This window comes from Gadus macrocephalus, chromosome 9 (genome assembly GCF_031168955.1).
Source record: "Gadus macrocephalus chromosome 9, ASM3116895v1".
NCBI lineage: Eukaryota > Metazoa > Chordata > Actinopteri > Gadiformes > Gadidae > Gadus > Gadus macrocephalus.
Genome location: NC_082390.1, coordinates 6,232,919 through 6,257,188, shown reverse-complemented (window position 1 = coordinate 6,257,188; position 24,270 = coordinate 6,232,919). Strand labels below are relative to the sequence as shown.

The window sequence follows — 24,270 nt, the reverse complement described above, 5'->3', positions numbered from 1 at the left end:
CAGTGATGACGGATGAGTCTGTGAACGTACATTGTGTTCCTAATAATCCTTTCTGTGTACTTGATAAAATAAAATAAATTAAGATTCATTTCTGCACGCAATTGCAATTTATTACGTTCTTGTATTACTTGCATATTATAAATAATCCGGTACATGACCCCAGAATATATACTCAGATTCGACTACCGGTTATGTTTACCATAACTGATTATACAAAAAGGAATTCTTCTATTGACTATTGTCATGTTTTTTTTATTCTATTCCAAATACAAGGGTTTCACATGTACAAAAGGCCTAACCTTTGTGGCATTTAGTATGGTCTTATACCTCTGAGACACAACAGATGACCATGACTAAATGTTAGCACGTTACAGTGTGCCTTTTTCCTTCCAGCAGCCTCCTCTATCTACAAAGAGAAGACACGATAGGAGCTATATTGGCAGTTAATCTGATACCAATTGTAAAGACGAGGGCTTGCTCATACAAAACAAATCTCAGAGTCTCGCAATAGTGTCATTCAAAAGTCAGGTATCCAAATAAATATTACCACAACAAAAGAAACCAACTGTCAACAAGCAAATGAGGAAGAACCAAAATAAGAATTGGCACATTTGTAAACAGAGTGCTGGTGAGGTATTGTAGCTACAAATCAATAATAGAATTGTGCAATAAAGCTAAAATCCAAAACCAATGATGGAACAACCCAAACAAAAAAAGACAAAAATCTCCAAAAAAATGTATCTGGTTTCCCAAATCTCCGGACATGACAGCGCAGGTCAGCGACGACCAGTCCCCTGCTGCCTGATCACTGCCTCTTCGCCTCCACCCCCTTGACGTCAGCCCTCCGTAGGGCCGCCCGCACGCTGGTCCACACCTCCGTGTACAGCAGTGTTCCCAGGAAGACCACCGCCGTGCCCACCCAGTGCCAGACCGTGAAGGGGTTCTGGAAGTACCACACGGAGACGATGAGGCTGAGGAACTTCCTGAGGGTCACCACCAGGGTGACGGTCAGCGACGCGCACTCCGTGGTCAGGATGAACACGCCGCGGATGCACACGTATCTGAGGGCCGGGAGTCAGGGGACACACTCTGGGGAAGCACAGGGACCATTGAAGGGCTATTTGAAAGCTATCGTTTTGATATAACGTAGACAGTAATGTCCATGAACATGAGGGAACCTTTAGATTACTTTATGTTCAAAAGGAAAAATTCGGGCCGCAGGGCGACGCAGAATTGATACACGATTAGAATGGGTAATAATAATGCTGCTCTTGATGTCCTGTAGTTGGACTGTCATCTGTTAGCTCAGCTCTGGAAATAACACAGTACTTAACAAAACAGTACACTAAGTATTGTAGCCTTAGCTTGTCAACATCACATACCGACTGCAGGACACATTTATGCACTAGTCAAATCCACAGTGCCCCGACCAAAGGCAATGGCGAACTAAATGTCCACTTGAAATGCTATTTTTGTAAGGATACTGGGTGATGACATTAATCAGGAGGTATAGCCACATCACAGGTACAGTAAGCCCCATCCCAGGGATCTCTGCAGGAGCTAAGGAAAGAAACATTGACATTTACATCGCACCTACAGTAGCTACATGACGATTTACAAAGAGACACACGGTGGCATGTCTATCTGCTGCAGTACGGCAGAAGAATATTGAGCACGTGTGTGAAGGAACACATGGACTCACTGCTCTGGTTGAAGTGTATGCAGTGGTTATAGATGTCCGAAGAGAGAAGCAGGAACCCGGGTAACGGCAAGCAGTGCTGGGGGGGGGGAACAGATCATATGCCTAATCTATTTGTGTCTCAAGGGGAACCCTTCAAAAAGCGATTTGAAAAACTCCTCTAAACTTGAATCCTCATTAACATGAGGGATCCAAGAGAAAGAGAGCAGAATATTTGTACTAATGAATAATCAACAATGCTGTTTTATCCAGTCAGGTGGCCTATTTGACTACCATGTCATGTTCATACAAAAAATGTAAGAGCGATCCCTCTGATAGCAACAATTTGATTTAGGCATGTTTTTTTGGAGGAATGAACTGGAGAGAGAAAGTTTAACTCACATTATAAAAAAGGGCCTCTTTGGAGTGCTTGCCGTATTGTTTGTATAAAGTCTCTTGGAAGATGCCCATCCTGGCAGACATCAGTAGAGCAAACGTCAACATGGCAATCCCTGCAGGTAGAATGATTCAGAAGATGCATGTCACTGTGATCTGAATCCTTCAAAACGGTTTGACATTGTTAAGACTTCGCTCCATGGACACATGTCAAGTCAGTCGACATAAACCATGAACCAACAAATAAAAGTATGATGAGACCACATTAAAACCCCTCACCTATCAGCCAGTGTATGAAGGTGTGGACACTTTCTTCATCGGAAGGATTATTTGCTACATTCTGTCAACACAACATTTCCCAACAGTGAGCATACAATACAAAACAGATAATATCCAGAGTTACTTCGGTAACAGGGTCAGGATCAGGGATATGTGATTTTCGATCAGGACGATTTGCATGTAATATATATACTACAACAACAACGTCTGTGGAAGACTCACCACTTGTTTAGCAGACATTATGGTGCATATAAAGATCCCGGCAGAGATGAGTGCGACTGACATGTATTTGCTTGCTGAATACCTGCAAGGAGTGGAAGAAACAGTGAGATTAAATTAATGAGCCATGATGGTACTAATTAAGTCTCTGAAGTTCTAATTTTTCAAAAACGTAAAATCATTACAATTGAGATCGAAGTGGGAATACCTTTTTTTGAGAATGATAATTCCAAGGATCATGTTTGCTATTAAAGATCCCTGTAAACAAAGGCATGCAATTAATGACAGTATTTCATTCTAAATATTAGATATGGATGGTAGAAAGCTTCTTTAGACCAGAAAAACAAATACTCACGGATCTAAAAATCATGTGCAATGGCATTGCAATGTTAAAGTTAAGGGCATAGTTGTTGATCACACTGACTGTGAAGAACATGGTAACCATGATCACATAATTTCTAAAAAACAAAATAGATGAAACAGAAGAATAATTATTAGCATATCCGTTGTGCAACAAGGAGATACAATCGCACAGGTGGATTTGTTGGTTAAAATCAGTAGGCTTTAATACCGCATCGGGATTGTGGATTTCTTCCTCCCAAAGTTGCTCTCGAAAATGAACCCCTCCAATGCAATGAATGCAAACTGGGCAAAGGTCACGATGTTCCCACATCCTGGAAAATCTCTGTGTGAATAGCATAAGAGTGTTAATTGGGGTGTTACACATAACCTATTACAATTATGGAACAGTCTGTTATTACAAGACTGCACTTTGAATCACTGCACTACCTCTTCTTGTCCCCTGACAAGAAGGGATACAAGTAGATACAAATCGACACAGCGTCAGATTTTAAATATTGATAAATTGCATACAGTTATAGCTGGTATATGCATAATAGGGCAGAGAATAAATGCATATGATCACGTTAATCCACACTGACCTTACAAGTAGTTCCAGAAACACAACATTAGTGCAGCAACCGACAAAAACCAGAAGTATCGCTAATAGGGTACCCATAATTGACTTACAAGCTTATTGTAAAAAGTTACTTTATTAAACAAGGGTTGGTTCGGTGCACGGTGAAACAACACATAATCTTAAGAGGACACCAAGATGAAAAACTAATTTATTTTAGTTGTCCACGTCTGAGTGTAGCTTCGTCCAAATCCGCGGAAGTTTCGTATGGAGCTTGCGTCCGGCTGACGTGCTCGTGCACTCTGTTGCGACCCCAGTTCACGATGCGCGTTCATGTGTTGGAGCAATGATTAAGTTAAGTTTAACATTTAAGGTAAATAAAACACCCTTAATACGAGCTCAGTTTGTAGTTTGACTATTAAAACTATTTAGAAAAATACCCATAAACCGTAAAATACCCATAAATCGTAATTTGACGTGTGGGCGCTAAGGAACTACAAACAAGTACGCGCCGAGAAATGCCGTAAACCGTAAGTATCTCTTTCGTAGCCATACTTTCTGGGAGTTGTAGTTCTATGGCTGCTCCAACATATATCGCAAACAAGTCACAAATAATTTCACGTTCTCATGAAGCAGCGGGAAATTAAAACGACATTTTACAATAAAATAATAGATGAATCAGAAATGTTAGTTGAATTATGGAACAATGTGTACATTACCTTCAATGTGAATACATTGAAGGTAAACGTGCAGTTCGCACGTTTAACGCCAGCCGGGGGCGCTGCTGGCCCGCAGTGCGAGTCTCTGTGGTTCCGGAAGACGTGGCGCCAGCTTTGCTAGCTAGTTGGTTGTGTACTGTGGCTGAGAACTTCATCTGTAACTTGATAATAGTTTTATTTCTGTGATTTGCCTATCCATCGCGTCCAATATGATTTCCCTCACAGATTCGCAAAGTAAGATCAATTTGCCTGGTTCCTGATGTGTTATTCGTTACAAATGCACAGTGTGATGCTAACTTATTATGAACCCGAGTGATGAATGAATGAATAAATGAGACTGTGTGGTGATGGAGCAGTCAACGCCAATTGGTTTTATTTTCTTATTGTTTTAAGGGATAGTTCATTTTTGGTGCTTTGATCTTTTAACTGATCAGCCTCAGATGCTAAACAAAGTTGATAGTCATACGTAGTTTTTCGTTTTACGTCCACATTGCAGTTTTATAATCCGAAATTGCCAAATAAAGCGTAATAAATTGATTCTCTTCCATGAAATCTACAGAAATTGGAATGGGGCTCACGGGGTTCGGTGTGTTCTTCCTCTTCTTTGGCATGATGCTGTTCTTTGATAAAGCTCTTCTTGCCATTGGAAACGTGAGTCAAAAAATGTCAAACTGAATCACGTCACTGCAGCATATTGTATCGGTCATATATATTTAATCCAAGGAGATCTGCTTTCAGACCATCATTATTTATTGCTTCTTAATCTAGAATTGTTTTAGCGCTTCACTGATGGAAGTCGTACAGACAGACAGTGCACGTGTATTGCTTTCTTCTGCAGATCCTGTTTGTCGCAGGGCTGTCTTTCGTCATCGGCTGGGAAAGGACCTTCAGATTCTTCTTCCAGAAACACAAAATAAAAGCCACAAGCTTCTTTCTCGGGGGCGTGTTAGTGGTTCTGATTGGCTGGCCAATCATTGGAGTTGTGTTAGAGATCTATGGTTTCTTCCTCTTATTCAGGTATTGTTATTTATCATGTATCATTCAAGTTGTCCCATGACATTTTCTGCTAACTGGTACTAGCGTCCTCTTCTAGCTTTAAGTCCTCTTGTTCTGTCTTGACAGGGGCTTCTTCCCAGTGGCTGTAGGCTTCATCAGGCGGGTGCCTGTCCTCGGATCCATACTAAATTTACCAGGAATTAGTACTGTAAGTAAACGTCCCCACTCCCCAGTGAATCATGCATGCAAGCTCTTCTTTACGGTTATCATCCCAGGTCACACATCACATGGGCAGGCCTAAGCGGATGTTACAAGTCAATTAGCACTACAGTTCGAATGTGATGAATTTGCCTTGAGCAATCTAGCAGTGAACTTTGGCCGATGAGCGAGGGTCAAGTTAAGTGCTGTAGCCATTGCCGTAGAGAAACATGAAGGTAGTTGAGGTTGAACGAACTGAGAATTACGATCTTTGACCCAAGATTATGGCATGTTAGTCATTTTTCAAAGTCTGTATTGATATCTTTTCATCTCATTGTTTCCCGTGCATCTTACAATGGTTGTATTGAAAGATATGTTTATATTTTCCTGTTTCTCATTTGCCTTCAATGTCTCTTAAACATCAATTTTTCATTTAGCTAATCCAATACAACATACAATTTGGATGTCTGTCATTCAATATATGAAAGATGCATTAATATTTGACTTTTCTTTCTCCTTCAGTTGGTGGACAAAGTGGGAGAGAGCAACACTATGGTATAACACAGTCTCTTTTTATGTATAAAGTAAATTATGATGTAACTGATCCTCGTAGCTATAGCCAAGTGCTGCTAGGGTAGGAAAATGCCAAAACTCTCAGTCCAGGAGGGGAGAAGGCATTTTTCATAAAACACTTTGCAATGTCTTCAAGGAGATTCCACCATTGAATGAAATTGGATCATAATCTTACTGCCAGTGGACATTGTTAAAAAAGGAGTCGGTTTGTAATGGCGGATGGCAATTGTCTTTTGTACACTAAAATGGGACTGCTGGGACCAAGCGCTAGGCTAGGCTGGAACAGAGGAGGGTGGGAGGGAGCTGTGACCGCCATTCCAACCAATAGACAAGTTACTGAGACAGCGTTTGTAGATGCCTGTTACCGACAAGACATGTTACTGGATTTGCAATTATTATTATTATTTTAATTTTTTTATCCTGCTTGTGACCACTGTTAAAAATAATTCCTTTGTTGACATTTTTCAAACATTTTCTATTTAAATACATGACAAAAGCTCTGTCGGAGAGAACTGTTTTACTTGATGTAACTTTTGTAAAGTTCCTGTTTGGAATAAAGTGCATTATTTCCTTTGTATTTGGGTTGTACCTCCTAATCTTTGATGTGCAGCCCCAAGATTAATTTCTAGCCTTTTGTTTTACATTCCTAGGGAGGAAAAATATCCACCAATCAAATATAGGTGGGGAAGCCAAACAAAACAGGTCTTAATGTTAATATGGTTTAGAGTAATGTTTCAGTAATAAGGCATTTTACACAATATTAATGTGTATATATATATATATATATATATAGAAGTATATCATATGCTATCAATATATATTTATCTAAGAAATCGTCTCCGCTATTAAGTCACTATGTTAAGAATTCCCTTCATTGCATTGAACTACATGGCAATTAACATATATTATTTAAATGTCATCTAATCTACCAGGAGAGCCCTTTTATAATCTGTCAATGTGCCAGATCAACCATGTGGTGTGGAGCCCTTGGGCTTCTGATGACAGAATACAGAACAATCACACACATTCTGTCATCACATCTGTTCCATTCATAAAACACTCTCCCATGACGCCATTTGCTAAACTTGTGAAAGTTTGATAATTGGCTTCTGTTCATCACTCGGCCAATGATGTTTACTTTTTACGATAAATTATTAAAGTTGATGAATGAAGGATGACGCTTTTAACAGCACCTTTCATTCCTATTTTTGAATTGCGTACGAGATGCGTCTAAATATAAACTTCCCGGTCTTGTTAAAATAAGCCGTCCCCCCCCCCGTTTGCAGTACTAGCACTAGCAAGTGGATGCAACATCAAACCAAACCTGCGTCTCAGGAATACTTGGACAGAAATGAAGGTAAACCCAGCCATCATTTAATTTATATTCTTGCATCCTAATTCAAACATCGATTTCATAAAACTATATAAAAAAAAAAAATATTAGGCTATTATATTTGCTGTACTGATGTGTTTGATGTGATTTGTTAAAGTTAATATATTAAAGAATATTGCAAATTTAAATTAATCCTGCAATTATTATCACTGTCAGCTATTTCCAAAAGGTTTCTTGTTGTATTTTTTTACAGAGTGCCCTAATGGTTCCCTTGCTTTTAGCTTCATTGGTCTCAAATTGTTGGACTGCCCGCCAGGTGAGTGACTCACAAATCAATTAATCGATTACTCAACAAAGTTACAGCATCATGTAAAAGTATCTTCCACCCTTTTCAGTGGAGGAACTGGCCTCCCCAAGCAATGTTATATCTAAAAGGAGCAAGTAAGTTGCATATTAATTTATTATTTTGGTCTTTTGCATGTAAACAAGATGAAGCAATTGTCCCAGTTGGCAACTGTATTTGTAACAGACCTTGAGAGTCACAACAAATGGACGTTGTTGGACAGAGTGATCATGATCGTTCTCTTTCAGCGGCACACCGGCCAATCATGCAGCGTTCTGGTAGAGAGGATGTAGTACAGCCAGGTAGGTAAAGGGTCATGTATAGCTCTAATCTTTGCAGTTCAGGGACTAATGTTCACCTTAAAAAAACCAGGAATACCTTACCTTAAGGAACAACACAGTAACCAATACGAATGAATAACTAATAGGACTATGAAAAACTTAATTTTAATAATTGGAAATAGTATGATTATGAGGAAGAAAATATATCTTAAGCATTTTAAATATGTATGAGTGAATGCATACTTTTTATGTTTTCACATGTTTTTGTGTTTCTCTCTGCAGTCAAACAGAGTTGGAACAGAAATACACTGTCGATGTTTCACACTTGGTCCGTTCTTCTTGATATGCTGCATTCTAAGTACCACAAAAAGGTACAAAATCATATTTAGATTATAGTGATCCTTCTTTTCCTGACACCTTCCACTATGATTGTGTGTCAATTTATATCTGATTTGGTATGCATTCCTGTTCTTGTGTTTAGGTAAAGAAAAATCCAGCCGGCTGAATCAATTGCAATTGAAAAGCAATCACTGTGAACAAAGCCTTTCTACATCCTGCCTAGACTTCAAACATTAAATAAGATGTTCATCATGAATACAACTTGAACTTGAAGTGTGTTTTTACTGCCAGCAAAACCATGTGCGCTGTGGTTTTTTATTGTGAGGTTATTAAAAGGTCCATATATTGTGTTAATATGCAAAGTACACTTTTTATTTGTGGCAACCTAGGGTTCCTGATGAGATTGTACCATTCATTAAATATTAAATATTTGAATTACATCAATTCAATTATTTTATTATATCGATGATGTAGCCTACTGTGCTGTGGGGCAAATTAATTTGATGTAGTATTTATTTATTTATTTTTGTATTGTATTATTAAAACCTTTGAGGCAATTTGACGAATATTGTTCCATTTCATTGCCATTTTCCATCGTAAAGTAATGTTCAAAATTGTAAAAGTAGAGAGTAGATCCAGCACACTTAGCCAATGATGTGTGCGGGATGCCCTAGAGCCGAAATTATCCAAATGGCATCATCAACAGTGATGATTATTACGTCATTAAGATATTGTAAATTGCTTCTGCTGCCTCACACTGTAGTTGTGATTCTCCCTTCACTAGAGTTGGGCTGACACCTTCTCATCTACGTAAACTGTTTGTATCAAACGAAGGTCATGTTTTCTTCTCTGAGTTCATGAATTCATCTCTTTTAACCCATTCATTTAAATAGAAACATAAAGCATTCTGCGTTAGGATCAGTAGGCGCATCACCAAATGAATAGCGTACCGCACACTTTCAATCTTTCACAAATTCACTTTATTCGACATCAAATAGGAATTTCTGATAGAAAGTTTCTTGCTTCAACAATGACATGCTTAGACATTTTTACATAGTAAAGTCTTTGAACACGTTATATTTTACGCAATGAAACACATGAAAAAAACCCTTATGGCTTGCTAATACTTGTTCTTTATATTCTACAAGAGACGGCAAATGAAAGTTGCGATTGTGTTGGCGGTACAATCCAACAAGAGGCGCTATGCTGCCCCCTGGTGTCCACTCAGATGTCCCGCAGGTCCTTCTGGATTGCCCACAGAGTGCTGGCACTCGCCTGCAATTGGGCCACCTCCGCCGTGTTCAGCGTCATGTTAACCACACTGGACACGCCCCCATTGTTCAGCACACACGGCAGACTCAGATACACCTCGTCAGTGATGCCATACATTCCCTGTTGATCAACCCCAACCGTTTAGAGCAAGAACAACCAACCAACATCATGGGTGCGTGCGTGTGTGAGGTCCTCACCTTGACCATGGTGGAGACGGGGTGAATCCGGTTCATGTTCTTGATGAGGCTCTCGACCAGGTCAGCCACACTGAGTCCAATGGCCCAGTTGGTGTAGCCCTTCAACTTGATGATCTCATAGGCACTGCAACACACATACAGCCCCTGCACATGTCATCCACAAACACGGCTGTATTGATTGAACTCTGAAGGGCGAGGTAGGATTAAACTTATCGACAAACCTACGTCAATAGGGCGAAAAATAGTGAGCAGTTGAGCTTGTGTGCGCACGGGACCCAACAGTAACTATTAGGTAATACTAGGTTGGACTTTTGTAACATACACTAGATTTCTAAACAGCAGTTAGCATTGTGAGCATTGTTAGGATACCTGTCTACCACCATCTTGTGGGTGTCCTTCCAGTTCTCGGTGTCGCCGTCCATGCCAATTTTAGGGTTCAATGTCTGCAGGTTGACCCCCGCCACGTTGGTTCCACTCCACACAGGAACTGGAAGCATGGTCGTGGTTAATCACAGTGCTAGTGGCTACATGAAAGTTTCCTTTATCCTCTGTTAATGTAAGGTGACTATACATTAAGTTAGAGAGGCAGAAGCAGAGTCCCTAACATGTCTCTAATAGAGTTTCGGGGACATAAGGTCGAATACAAAGCAATGCGGTGGTTTGGGGTTGCAATGTGACCAGGGATTATCCTACAGATCGTCTCTCACACTTTCTACAGCGTGTCCATGATCTCACACACACCATGATCTCACACACACCATGATCTCACACACACCATGATCTCACACACCCCGAACACGCACACCCATCCCCCCTCCCAACAACACACACACACACACACACACACACACACACACACACACACCTATCCCCCCTTCCACACACACATCCACACACACACACACACACACACACACTACACACCGCTGGTGTCTCCGTGCTCCCCGAGGATCCAGCCGCTGAAGCTGCTGGAGTGGATGCCCAGCCGGTCGGACATCAGGTAGCGGAAGCGCGCCGAGTCCAGGTTGGTGCCGCTGCCGATGACGCGGTGCTTGGGTAGGCCGCTCAGCTTCCAGGTCACGTAGGTCAGCACGTCCACTGTGGACAGGTGGCGACACCAGCTGGGGTTTAATAGCAGCAGGTGTACTGTGTGCAGTCTAACGCTTCTCTCGTGTTTCTGATGGTGGCGGAAATAGGGAGACTGCGTTCGTAATGTTTATTTTTTGTTTTCTCTGTAGGATAGCGGTTATGGGGTGGGACTCCAAGTCAAAAGGTTCTGAGTTTTGAACCGTAATGTGTACATTCTAGGCAGAGATGAGGCATTGCTCCTACCAGCACATTGTTGACATGTGTATGAAAGTCACTGTAAATCGCTTTGGATTAAAGATTCTGCTGAATGGCTCCTAGTAAACTAACACTAAAAAGACAAAGACAGACAAAACAGAGAGACAAATAGAGAGGCAGAGATAGAAACCTCAACGTGTGCGTTTAAACCCCCCCCCAGCGCGTGACGAGAAGCTGGTACTCTACCTGGGTTGGACACCACCACGATGATGCAGTTGGGGCTGTGTTTGACGATCTGAGGGATGATGTGTTTGAAGACGTTGACGTTCCTCTGCACCAGGTTGAGGCGGCTCTCGCCCTCTTGCTGCCTCACGCCCGCCGTCACCACCACGATGCGGGAGTTGGCAGTGACCTTGTAGTCTGAGAGGGGGGAGAGGGGGAGAGAGAGTGAGAGAGTCACACTTCAGACTCATCTCTGGACATTCACAGACAAATGTGGTGTTGAACACAAGCTGTCGGTTTCCTCTGCTAGCAGTCTTCTCCTTCAGCCTGTGTATACCGGTATGTAAGGCCAGTCAGGGGACCAGTAACTGGTCCTCACTGGTATTAACAGTCCCAACACCAGCAGCTGGGTGCTGGGTCATATCGGGGAGCCACTCGCCTTTATCTGCGACTATCTTGGTCTTCAGGAAGAGGCTGCCGTGCTGCAGGTCCATCATCTCCCCCCTCAGCTTGTCCTCCATCACATCCACCAGGGCCAGCTCATCAGCCAGCTCCTGCACATGCACAAGCACATGCACACACACACGCACACACACACACACACAGAGTTAATAATCAGTATCATACATTGCTGCACAGCCATTATGGTCAGTTAAGTAGATTAAAGTGTTTTTTAGATCGCAGCTTTGAATCACAGGATGACCCTGTCGTAACAATATAACAATTGTACAGTGTCTGTGTAATAACCAACTCATTGACAGACCCGGAGACACATACAGAGGCATACAGACAGAGACAGACAGAGACAGACAGAGACAGAGAGGTAATCCTGTCTCCCTTGTAGCAGGCCAGATCCCCGGGGAATTACCCTTTAAGTGACACCACAGCGGTAATCAGTCCTGTAATCTCAGCCCTGGTTGAAAGAGACTCTTACCCGGAGCAGGATGCTGACGGCACAGGCCATGCCCACCTGGCCCACCCCCACCACCGTCACCTTGTTCCTGGGGGGCTCCGCCGGCCCAGTGAACAGCGGTGTGATCAGCCTTTGCAGAATGGAGGACATTTTGAGTGCTGCAAAGACAAGAGAGGTTGGGAGAAGGAGATAGAGAAACGGGGGAGAAGGGGAGAGAGAAGGGATAAGGGAGGATAAAAGAGGTGAGGGGACGGAGAGAAAGAGGGAAGAAGGAGAGATAGTTAACCAAGAAAATAGTGGGAAGCAGAAGAGAGATAATGAAGCAAGCAAAACTAAAAAGAAAAAACGACCGGAGAGCAGAGATGACCTTCCGCATCTAAAGCCCGACTCGCCCAACATTAAAAGCGTGTCCTGTGATGAAGGACATGCCAATGTTAAGCATATGGCTTTAAAGCAAACCTCACGGGATCCCAAATCGAGATCACCAGCACTGCCAGAAGCCACCAGCTTGTATGAAACCGATAACCAAAACACATACAAAGTATCATCTACTGCAGAGTCATCTACTGCAGTTGTCTTCGTCTGCTGCCTGCAGCAGACGAAGACAACCGACACCCCCTTCCCCTGGCTCTCCCTCGACAACGACAGCCACAACTTATACTTGCTTTCTCTGGCGATACTCCGAGCTGCGATGTACAGACACCAAACCGTAATCAGCATGGCAAACCAAGAGACTAAGAGAGACACACACACACACGCGCGCACACACACACTCTGCCTCGCCCGCTACACACAGCGCTCAGTAGGCTTCCCCCCTTTGCGTTCGCATCACCCCCTCCCTGGCTGCACGTTGGCGGGGCACAAGAATGATGTCCAGGTCCCTGGCAAGATTATTCAAGCACCCGGGCAAGGAAAGCCGATGTGTAAGTGTGCGTGCAAAACAGCGTGTGTGAGCCACACTCACTTTGCCGACCTCCCCAAACGGAGGGAGGCTGTAATCTGAGGCCAAACTTGACAGAGCGCCCACAGACAGTTAGAGGAGTTAGTGTAATCTCTTAACCCGGCCTCCATCTGCCTCCACCTGCTGTGCACCATGCATCCAGGTTTGGGAGTGGTATAATACAGGGTCTGAGACCCAAGATATTCGCTCCCGAAGTGTGTGTACACTAAACAACTGTTTGTATACACACTTGAAATGAAATCTGGCAGAGGAAAGCATGAATATCCATGCAATAACAATCGTTCAATCTCAAAAGCTGTGTTTAATATTGGGTTATATTAAACCAACATTATTATTTATCTGAGATTAAAAGTAAAATCCAAGCCAAGAAAGTTGTGCAATATTTGGGCATTCTGTCAAATAGATCTAACTTGATTTTGGAGGCCAATATTTGTAATATTAGTCAATAATAACACTATATTTACCCTGATAAAAACAAAAATTAAAACACAATCTCAAAAAACACAAATATAGCCATTTAGCAACAAGTGCATTGAGAAGGCTGCGCGCAAAAATGGATGAATCTACCAAGTGAAAGCAAGTGCTGCTCCAACAGATTAAGACAATGACAGTTACTTACTAATGTGTTAGATTAGTAGCCTGGGTCATCACAACCATCTAATGTTTCCTTGAACAATGTTAACAAGTCTTCAAATTATTCAAAAGCTATTTACAAACCTAGTGCTTTCTTCTCTCAACCGTTTCTGCTGGACTCTGCAAAGGACGGTGGTGGTGGGACACTTTTATTCTTCACGGCTGGCTTGTGGACAAATGGTTGCAGGGGTTTCAGCTGATAAGACCCTTGAGCTTGTTTGCCTTGAGTCCATTGATAACATAATGTCATCACTCTGACGCATTGATACATTAGCTCATCCATAATTCAGAAGACCGAAACACAATTTTAATGCACTTTGCAGGTAAAACTTTCACGATGAGGACATGAGAATATCCTTCACTATATCTTTCTTTGCCATGGTAATTAGCCAAACGTAGGCCTACGTGTCCGACAATAGTAACAAATGCAGATCTGTGGAACAGTAGGCTAACCAATGGCATCACATGAATTGTGTTTGCTTAAAAAGGTGTGTTTGCACTTTAAACGGCGCAGATGCGAGCACTCTGCTACAACGTGATCCACAGAGTCAGCAGACACGACTGCTTCTGTTGCAACCCTCGGCCTGGGGAAGTAATATTATCGGGGGCAGGTTTTTTCACTGACTATACGTGAATACATTTAATGAGATCTGGGGTTACAATTAATTTAGTGTTGTTTCAAGTCTACTTGACAAACATCTGCCATGGGGACTTCTTGTTTAAGGGCCTAAACTTATTCAAACCAACAGCATGTATCAGTTCTATTCTTCCACTAGCAATAGCACAACAGTGATACTCACCCCTTAATGTTGTATTTGCCTCCTGTGTATCCTGGTTGATGCTGGAGCCTTCTGGAGTCATCCGTTAATGAAGTCTGTTTAGCACAATTCAATCGGCATGCATGCAAAAAAAATCGCTAATACACAATGACCAGAGTTGTTGCTTTTTGGACCTAAAGAATGTCCCTTGAATTACCTAAAACCTCTTTGGCTTCCTGAAGGCCTTAGGGAGTCATGCAATCATGGTTTTGGTAGGGGGGAGGGGGGGGCACCAGATGGACCCGTTAGACGGAAACCAATGTGATCAAGGGGTTGGTTGAACAGATATTTTGGGCAGGTGTCTCATTCGGTCACTTCACTTGCCAGTTTGTCCGGTTGAACTTTGAAAAGGAAACTTTGCAGGAATAGACACTTTTGGGCTGAGAGAGAGTGACTTTGACAACACTTGAGCTAGGACAGGGAATTTGATTAAAAGGACAAATCAAAGAATAATCAAATGAAGCTGTATAGACCTACAACGTCACGCTAAAGTAGCAGTATAATAGCGTCTATAAAGCTATTATAAATATATATTTTTTTTCATCATTACATAGCCGTATTCTTCCAAACACACATTTCCAGAAATATGCCTTTTCATCCATGTAGGATCAGTGAGTTCTTCTATTCTGATCAGTGGCCAGTGCAGGGTCAGCACCTTGGTCAGCACAGTGTGTTGGCTGAGAAACAGACTTCTGGGACCATAGACTGTAGGTCTTGGCTCAAGCTCCGGACAGCACAAGAGCGCCCTCTATTGGATAATCTCAGGAGCACGTTCTGGTGGCCTTAACGAGGGTGTGGATTTCAGCAACGCAAAAGCATGTTTTTGCAGGTAGAATCTGCAAAGGTGGATTTAGTGTTGTGGAGCATAGAATCAATTTATATTTTTACTTTCTACATATCCAGGAACAAAGCTTTATGAGTCTTAAATCCTAACTCAAAGCACACTTAATCAAAGGGTAAAGACAAATCATCTGACCCATCCCAACCACATGAAGATGAGGTGAGTATAACAACTGGGAATGAAACACAAACCATAGTACAGCACGATAGGCCTCTGTGCTGTACTATGGCAGGGCTAGGGCCTAGACTGAGGCACCAGGGCCAGAAGCTCCACAACTGCTGAGGGGGTCCTCAGAACAGCTGCAATCAAGGCTTGAAGAGCCTCTCTTCTTAAAACCTGAGAGGATTTCCTTTAGCTCAAGTCTCAGATTAGCGTAACCTTCTATGTTTTGTTACCGTTCATATTTCCCATTGTAGCAGTGGTTGTCAAATGCAGTATTTGTTTTATTGATCAAGATATTACTTTTATGGCCAGTGTTTGGACTGTGAACGCACTGCAGTGTGTATATATATATACATTTAAATTGTACCATGATTCAATTTTAGGATACATTAACTATATTGAATTAAGTAATCTGTAATGACTGTTCTAAACCAAGTCAAAACTAAACCGTAAAAATATGTAAATATGGAGATTTCAGTTTAGATTCTTAATATTAAATACATACTACTTTGTATGTTTGCCTTTGTTCAACTTTCCTGTTTATCATTTGATGGACTCCTTAAATCTAGGCAGCAAAAAGACACAATGTCAACGAATATCTAAATTACCAAGTTTATTTCATGATATACCATCTACATCATCATAAATAAAAACAGATTTGAAATCCTTACCCACATAATCCCAATTAGCTGCCATATGAAAGACCAAATCAAATGTGTTTCTCCGGGTCCATGTACATACTGCTTTCACTTAGTACATGGCTTTTATAAAATAGTCTCAACGCACCGCATTAGAAAATTATGAAAATACAAACAAAGATACCTATTCTTTTGGAACGCACCCTCCGTGCACCCAAACAAGCTCTCCTCTTTGTGGGGGTCCAGGACCCGTGTCGCCGACAATTTGTTAAAATTGTTCTGATTTACATTAGGCAGCCTTAGTCAAGAGTGAAAGGGAAAGTCCACCGTGTGGAGCTTCCTCCGTGGCTCTGTGGGCAGGGAGATGGATTATGTGGGTGCACTGCTCAGCCAGTCCTGCCGATGGGACTGAAGGATCAGAAACCTTTTCAAAAAGCACAACAAAGCACTAAAACCAATGCATGTCAACTCACATGGGCACTCGGGCAGGGCTGCACATCCTGTACGTACCGCCGCGTGGTACAGATTCAAAAACGCGTTTCCTTTAACCAATGGCATTTGGGCACATTATTAGAATGTATGCGTTCAATTCAAAATCGAGATTTCGACGGCATCGCCTCTTGGCAGTGTAAAATCTCGAGCCCTACGCGCCGATGCTCGCGTCCTTACTTCTGCTCGTTCTATCAGGCTAGCCTTGAGGCCAGCGTTCAGCCGAGCATTGCCGGTGACTAGTCACCGAACGTAAAACATCACATCTTGTACATCGGTTAGTATGCTCCCGTGCCCCGCCGGGCGCAGGTCAAGCGGGGCCGGCCTGCGCCCGGCGGCGATAATGAGGCGTTCTATCTAGCTCTACAACTACAGTAGATTCAAATTATGGTCTACATAGAAAACACATGTAGAGACGCTGTGGTTAGTAGCATCACGGTGTGCTTTGAAAATAGGAGGCGGTGGGGGGTGGGGGGCTAGGGGGGGGGGCACCAGGTGCTGCCCACAGTGTCCGGCGTCGCGCAGTCAGAAAGAATAAGCCTCGACGCGGCCGTTACAGACCGATGGCCTCTCGAAAAAATACAAACATGCAATAATAACTGCCATTTTCCTTCTCCGCCTATTTCTACACATACGGGTAAGATGGAGACAAAGACAAACAATTCACACGGATTAAAAACATCCTAAAATATGTGGTTCTTTCCCCCTTCCTGTTATTTTTTTTAATACCAAAAGCTGAAAGAGATAACAGGAGAAAGAAATGAAAAAATAAAAAGCTTGCACAAATTAGCGGCGTGAGAAAGAGTCCACCCGCGTAAAACGGTGTCCTTGATTTAACGATTTATCAAATGAGGTTATCCAGGTTAACTGCTGCGCTGCGGTCGACGCATGGCAGGAAATGACACAGGGCGTGGCGATGGAAGGGGGGGGGGGGGGGGGCAGGGGAGCTGGGCTGGGCTGGGCGGGGGTGCTGGTGTCCTTACTTGCCGGCTCCGTCCGCGGTGCTGGCGGCGCCGAGGCCGAGGTGGGCCACAGCGTGGTCCACCGCCCCCTGGAGAGGGGTGACCACGCTGTCCAGGAGGCCCCTGAGCTCCGTGCCCACCCGCTTGGCGTCCAGGTGGGTGTAGGCGTACCAGACGGCGCCCGCCACCGCCGCCAGGAGCAGCAGCCGCAGCAGCGAGCGCAGGACGCCGCACAGGAAGCCGCCGCCGCTGCCGCCGCAGCAGGCCGCCTTCCCACCCGAGCCCTCTGAGGCGGCGTCCCCGCAGCCTCTGGAGAGGGACTCGGAGCTGAAGGGGCGGCTCTCCCTCTGGGCGCTGCGCTTCAGGAGGGACTCGTCCAGCCAGTACTCGCTGGGCTTCGGCGGTCGGCCCGCCGCGCCTCTTATGGGCCGCCTGCAGGTGGCGCTGAGCGGGAGAAGAAAAGGACACGGGAATTAAACGTGCTGCACGGAGAAGGAGTTGTTCTTATTTGAGGATATTAAAGTGTCAATATAAGTGCTCTACAATAAACAATTATTGTTATGAACAGATTAAAAAAAAGGTAGGAAAGGCAGTGATTCGTCCAATCATTGCAAGCTACCACCTATCCTACCTTTAAATGCAATATTGGTTTATGGTTTTCATAAACCCAGCAATAAACATGCAGAACCATAAACCAATAAACTAAACCCTATAAACTACTAGGTGACCATGAACAGGTGCACCCCGCCACCACCCGCCCTGATTGGAGGACACTGAACAGACTAAATACTGAAACTAAACTAAAGTGTCATTAAAATTAAAAAGGTTCTCTCTGCAGAACGCTATGTGAAGAACCAAACCTTCATCAACCCCCGACAGAGGTCTTGCAAAAAAAATAAAATAAACGTAATTCCAACAATTAATCAGGAACCATGGCGGCCAAATCAAAAACTTGTTTCCTTCTACACCAAAATTAGATAACCGCGCTAAATACGTAATTTGTATCAGACAAATTAGAGGGTTAACAGGCAAATGCTGGCCTAATCTCCTCCGGCTGGAATAAGTGTTCTCAATGGGACACACACAGGCTGAGTGAGGAGTGAGCAGAGCGGAGGCTAACCAGCTACACTGCCAGAGCAACGCTAATCCCCTACTCCTACTACTAGTGCAGGTTGCAACAGGAAAACAAGAGAATCAACGTTACTATAAATATATTAAATACCCACCACACTCATAGTTAGGAGGAACACCGTCTTTTTGACCAATCTTTGTTGTTGTTTTTCTTCTCGAAAACCAATATATTTGTATAAAATAAATATTCTGAAACCCACTATTTGTGCTTTGCCGAATAGTGCATTGTGCTCCACACCTACTATAGACACATGGACCATCTGTCTGAATCACTCCACTCTTAGTGATGAAATAACTGTCGGGCATGGTTTCACATTTAACATGAGGTAAGGCGAGCATATGTGTACTCATTACCTGATGCCCATGGGCGTGCTGAATTCATTGGCAAGGATATCTTCCACCACACTCTCGCTGCCTTTGGTAGGCGTCTGGTCCCCGCTAGCCAGGGTCTCCTCCACCACCTTCCAACACATACAAGAAAATACGATTCAAAAAGGCATCTTCCTACAACACCACAGGAGGGTTGAACATGATGTACAGTGCACGTCGCAATCTTAGTCATTGTTCACGATAAAACCAACTGGATACTTGGTTATTCTAGAATATCTGGTCAAGAAGTTCCAAGATGGCGGCTTGGAATGCTCTTTTGGAACTCCAGATCACATGATGTAAAGTTTCCCGTTGGCAGAGAGGCACCAGAACGGCTCCAACCTTGGTCTGCCTTCTGCTGCTGGTCCTGGTGGTGACGGGGATTTTGCCGCGGCTCCTTATGGCTTTCTCTACAACAGGCGGAGGCTCAGGAGCACCCATCTCCTCTGGTGGTCATGAAGGGCAACAGAAAACACAGCATGGTGAAATTAAGTCATCCAACAGCACTGGGGATCGTCTTTGCTGACTTACGGATTTCATTGAGTTTTCTCCATTTTATAGCACATTTATTATTATCCATTAATGGCCAGTTAACAAGTGTCGGTTACATTTAGAAAAGAATTAGGAATAAGTCCAACAATAAGAATACGTATCCACAGATACACTGAATACCTACCGTACCCATCAACTAAAGCACAGGGCAGAAAGGCAAAAGATGGTCAAACTCTATTGAGCGTATAGGTATTGGGCATAGTAGGATACTGAAATGGTCAGGAAGTTTGACTCTCACACAAAAGGTTTAAACCCCATTGTCTGCAGCCGATCGATGGGCCTCCCAGTCTGAGCCGCCACCCCCACGAACCATGTCCCTACCCTTGCTGGCAATCGTAGTGCACAGCACTGCTCTTACTACATGTGTATAAATATACTGTTCCATTACTATAAACATATATACATTAGGAACTATAGGGCAACAAAAAAAAAAAGGCATCAGCGAGTCAATATTAATATACAAATAAGCATAGCTGCTCCCTTTAACCCAAGCAGAAGTAACTTTGCATAAGAGGGTTTGGCCAGCAGAGGTACTGCATGAAGTACATTTGATTTGAACAAGGGTACCTGCATCTTTCAATTAGGAGTTTCCTTAAGCCAGGTAAGGAACTTAGTTAGTAGACCCCATCGTTTATGTAAATTATGCAAAGCGCTACATTGTGTGAACTAGCTCTGCTTTGTTTATGCATGTTGTGCTATTTTTTTTCTTTCTTTGGTGCTTCCAGTTAAATTGTTTAAAACAAATCCAGTTAAATCAAATTCTCTCACAAGTAAAATAATCCCTGGCCTAGTGGGTCACCAAAGAAAAGGATAATTTCCTACAACACTCAATTTATTTTAAAGATCATGTAAATAAAACCAATGACAACAACAGGTGCAATGTATACATATTGAGGATTTTACCGTCTTCCTTGTCACTGTACTGGTCAGTATGGGTGTTGCCGTTCTGGTTAGTGTCTGCCAGGGCGGTGATCTCTGGGACAGCCTCTGTAACAGTAGGACTGTCAGATGGGGGCTCATCCAAAACCTTCTGCAATTTCCTCTCATACAATTTACGAGTGGAAGCTGCACAGAGAAATGAGTCACAGGAAATGTTGTCACACAAGCAATATCCTCTCGATGCATTACTTGCTTGACCATTGAACACATTTGAGAATTCAGTTTATTTTACCTTAATTGGATACTTTATTTACAGGTAAATAAATATATCATGTTACATCTTTAATTATCTTACAATCATTGTAAAGTACCGAAGGTCAATGTTGACATTTGAATAATGCCTCATTATAAATTAAATACAGTTAATAATTACCTTGCATATCTGATCATCACTGAAAATTAAGGATCAAACTGGTAGGCATTGAAAATACCATCGGAACTCACCCACAATGGGTCCAGTATTAACGCCATGCTTTACCAGCTGTTCCCTCAAGTCTTCATCCGTAATTTCGGTCACGTCTGTCTCCTCAGTGCGAGGCCTGTCCGTCTTCCTTGCGGCCTTCTGAAACGAGACATTCACAAGTCAAGACACCAACCAGGTGAACACACCAACCCACTTCAACACAATACAACACAAGAGGAGGAGCGCATGTCACACATAAAAAAACGGCGCCAAATAAAGACACGTGATTCCGTCTCCACTTTCAATACAATACAATATAAAGACAACACCAACGTACTCTCCCAGAGCGGCTTCTGTTGGAGACCACGGGGGTGGGGAGCTCATCGTCGCTGGAGAAGGGGTCCGGGGGTGGCGGGCTGCTCTTGGTGTTCAGCGCGGTCAGGTTCTTGAGGTAGAGCTGGATGTACACTTCCTTCTTGTGCTCCCCGCTCGGCAGAGCCACATTGTTGGCCAGCAGCTCGTTCTTGAGCTTATCCTTGGTGAGGACCGACGGATCTTCAAGGAATTCAGCCATGGCTTATAGAGATTGTGTTTGATTTTGATTTTTTTTGGGCTTAAGGATGTTGAAAGCGTACCTGGCTCTTCTCTCAGACAACAACACAGACAACGTGCCCGAATAGCGCTGTTGTCAAACGGCGCCTAGTTGCTAACAATGTAGCCCAAGCCCAGCAACACACGTTTAGCTAATTAAAGAGCCACTTTCACTTAATTTTCCGCTAAACAAAAACCCGTGCGCTGTATTTCGAACAAAATCCGTCTCCGGCGAGCGAAACTTTATCTTAATTTAATAATAAAATAAGCAAAAACATGAATGAATTGTGTTAGCAACAAAGCGGCCCACTTGCTACTGTCTCTCCGTAGACGCATCGGAGCTAAACAATAACAGCGCCTGCTATTGGCCGCGTTGCCCTACAAACTGCACTCTGATTGGTTGGCTATGAATGGAACCCTGGCTGACTGTCGCCACAAAGAAACCACACTCAGTAGCGGTTTACAGCTCTTATCAACTTACGAGATTTGTGTTTTCTATTGGTGAATCATTAACATTTGTTTGAAAAGTAAAACCCCAAAAATCTGATATAAATTAACCGAGCAAGCCTGACAATATAAAACCTTATGAACCGAGTAGTTTTTCATAAATCTAGTCCGAGCTGACGTTTGGAGAAATATGTTGTCACTTTTGGTTTAGTGGTTATCAATGCAGTCATATTGAGGAAGTTAAATGGACCTTAGGATAGACATTCTACTTTTGTACAGAGGAGGGCAGCATTAACTACTTCTTTACCCAATCCGATAGGACTACAACGTTTGAACCGTGTGCATCTTTTTTTTTTATCTTTTATTATCTCTTTCAAATGCATGCACGCACGCAAGCACGTAGTCTTTCTCTCGCTTCCTCTCTCGTTTTACCCCACCATCTTCTCTCTCTCGCTCTGTCTCTGTCTCTGTCTCTGTGTGTGTGTGTCTCTCTCTCTCTCTCTCTCTCTCTCTCTCTCTCTCTCTCTCTCTCTCTCTCTCTCTCTCTCTCTCTCTCCTTACAATCTCTCTCCTCACTCTGACTACCTCCCCCTCTGCAGACTTGTGAGTCCGGTCAAGTATCTTTGGTCTAAGCAGGCTCGTCAAGAACTCTGTGGCGGGCCTCTGGTTGCCTCTGGGACAGGTCTGAGGTGGCAGCGTGGCCCACCTGTCTCTCAGACCTGCCTCTCTGGGACTTTATGGGATGCTGCTGGAGAAACCAAGCAATTGATCCCTACCTCAACTCCAAACCACACTAAACACAGCACTTCAAGTATAGTTCAGCTTTTTCCATAGAGAATTTGCAAATGGAGCGCAAGCATAAAAAAAAGTGGAGCCCTCGAGAAACACCTCTTAAGCTTTCTTTGTGTGTAATTTATACAGAAAATAAGCCCTGAGCCAAGAATCATAGAAAGTGCCTCTTTAAGCATAACAGTCATGGCCTCTGAAAAATGATCAAAGTTCCCTCGTTAATCGTCAACATTCACATTCTCAGGATAAGTTTATTTAAGAATGGAAATGACACACAAATAGCCGGAAAGGGCAGTATACATTGCACACGGTTTAAATACTGATTTATTAAATCAAGGGGAGGAGGAAAAAATAAATACATCTCTGGCAAGAAAATATAACGCAAAAGCAAACATGTTTCGTAACCATGTATATCATTTTAACGATATATAGATTTCCTGTTTGAATGCACAGACCTTCATGTGAAGACCAAGGCTCCCTATAGTAACATGTAAGCGCTCTTATACAGAGAAAGGTGGCTACCTCTTTTGCCTGCCGTAATCTCCGACAACAATCTTTAATCCTCCGCGGATGTCATTCCTTAGTGCCAGACTAATTAAGATCAGTCCCTGCCGGGCTTCCTGTGCCAGGAGCTGGGCAGGGTCCGGGACCAGCGGGTGAGGAGCGTTTCTCTGGGAGCTAAGATTTGTGTGTCCTGGCTTCGGAACAGCAATAGTAGTGCTCACACAGTATATTTTCAGCCGTTGACAATCCAAACGGCGCTCACAGGACACACACTTAGTGTGGACGTTACTCTCGGAAGGGAAAGTGAGACCCCATTCTGGCTCCTGGTTGATGCCCATTTGGCACACGGTTGGCCTGTCGCTGCCATCGCAGCTAAGTAGTCCTCAAAAATATTTGCGTTATTATTATTCTTATGATTTGAGCTTTCGGCCGTTTTGATTGGCGATGGGCGACAGAGAACACTGCTCATGTCTTCGCAGAGCCTTGGATTAAATATAAGTGTGTGTGTGTGTGTGGTTTTGTGCGATTGTGTGTGTAACTCTGTGTAGTGAGGGAAAAAAGTCCCTCCGGAGGTGCCCGTGGGGTGCCATGTCTGATTATTCAGAGGAATACTTCATGTTGACCCTGCATTTCTTCGTAATGTAATGCAGTCACATACAATTATAATAAAGTCATGTTTGACATGCCGCCACCGCCAAAAGCGCCAAGCTACGGTGACCTGCACACAGGCACTGCGTGCGGCGAGAGGGAAGCTTCAACGCTGCTGTAGATCTGTGCTCTCCACCTTGGAATTCAAGAGATCACGGACGCTATGTGCACAGCGAAGCAAAACCGTTGCCAGCAAGTGTCCATGTGTGTGCCAAACACAATCAGCGGCCCTGCC

The 24,270-nt window shown here is 43.4% G+C and overlaps 4 protein-coding genes across 8 annotated transcripts; 1 reads left to right on the top strand and 3 right to left on the bottom strand.

Moving 5' to 3' along the window:
- Positions 1–236: 236 nt before the first annotated feature.
- slc35b4 (solute carrier family 35 member B4) lies at positions 237–3,802 on the bottom strand. Its single transcript, XM_060060476.1, has 10 exons — positions 3,514–3,802; positions 3,144–3,257; positions 2,928–3,030; positions 2,781–2,830; positions 2,576–2,657; positions 2,354–2,414; positions 2,081–2,190; positions 1,703–1,778; positions 1,485–1,560; positions 237–1,061 (listed from the first exon to the last, which is right to left on the bottom strand). Exons 1-10 carry the CDS (start codon positions 3,588–3,590, stop codon positions 806–808), a joined length of 1,005 nt encoding a protein of 334 aa, XP_059916459.1. The 5' UTR covers positions 3,591–3,802; the 3' UTR covers positions 237–805.
- Positions 3,803–4,284: 482 nt separating this feature from the next.
- golt1bb (golgi transport 1Bb) lies at positions 4,285–6,551 on the top strand. The gene is made up of 5 exons (XM_060060477.1): positions 4,285–4,441; positions 4,767–4,858; positions 5,046–5,224; positions 5,330–5,411; positions 5,924–6,551. Exons 1-5 carry the CDS (start codon positions 4,417–4,419, stop codon positions 5,960–5,962), a joined length of 417 nt encoding a protein of 138 aa, XP_059916460.1. The 5' UTR covers positions 4,285–4,416; the 3' UTR covers positions 5,963–6,551.
- A 2,676-nt stretch (positions 6,552–9,227) lies between these two features.
- On the bottom strand, positions 9,228–14,628 carry ldhbb (lactate dehydrogenase Bb). Of its 3 annotated transcripts, none has more exons than XM_060060473.1 (8): positions 14,553–14,628; positions 12,180–12,316; positions 11,685–11,799; positions 11,270–11,443; positions 10,664–10,837; positions 10,109–10,226; positions 9,740–9,863; positions 9,228–9,662 (listed from the first exon to the last, which is right to left on the bottom strand). In XM_060060473.1, the coding sequence occupies exons 1-8, from the start codon at positions 14,611–14,613 to the stop codon at positions 9,495–9,497; spliced, it is 1,071 nt and encodes a 356-aa protein (XP_059916456.1). In that variant the 5' UTR covers positions 14,614–14,628; the 3' UTR covers positions 9,228–9,494. The 3 variants fall into 3 exon arrangements, with proteins under 3 accessions (XP_059916456.1, XP_059916458.1, XP_059916457.1); XM_060060475.1 differs by lacking the exon at positions 14,553–14,628 and adding an exon at positions 13,837–13,907; XM_060060474.1 differs by lacking the exon at positions 14,553–14,628 and adding an exon at positions 12,824–12,893.
- Positions 14,629–16,171: 1,543 nt separating this feature from the next.
- tmpob (thymopoietin b) lies at positions 16,172–22,287 on the bottom strand. Of its 3 annotated transcripts, none has more exons than XM_060060468.1 (6): positions 21,394–22,287; positions 21,098–21,212; positions 20,618–20,779; positions 19,505–19,608; positions 19,148–19,254; positions 16,172–18,106 (listed from the first exon to the last, which is right to left on the bottom strand). In XM_060060468.1, exons 1-6 carry the CDS (start codon positions 21,628–21,630, stop codon positions 17,680–17,682), a joined length of 1,152 nt encoding a protein of 383 aa, XP_059916451.1. In that variant the 5' UTR covers positions 21,631–22,287; the 3' UTR covers positions 16,172–17,679. The 3 variants fall into 3 exon arrangements, with proteins under 3 accessions (XP_059916451.1, XP_059916450.1, XP_059916452.1); XM_060060467.1 differs by having other exon boundaries at positions 21,098–21,215; positions 21,394–22,284; XM_060060469.1 differs by having other exon boundaries at positions 20,618–20,701; positions 21,098–21,215; positions 21,394–22,283.
- Between the last annotated feature and the right edge of the window lie 1,983 nt (positions 22,288–24,270).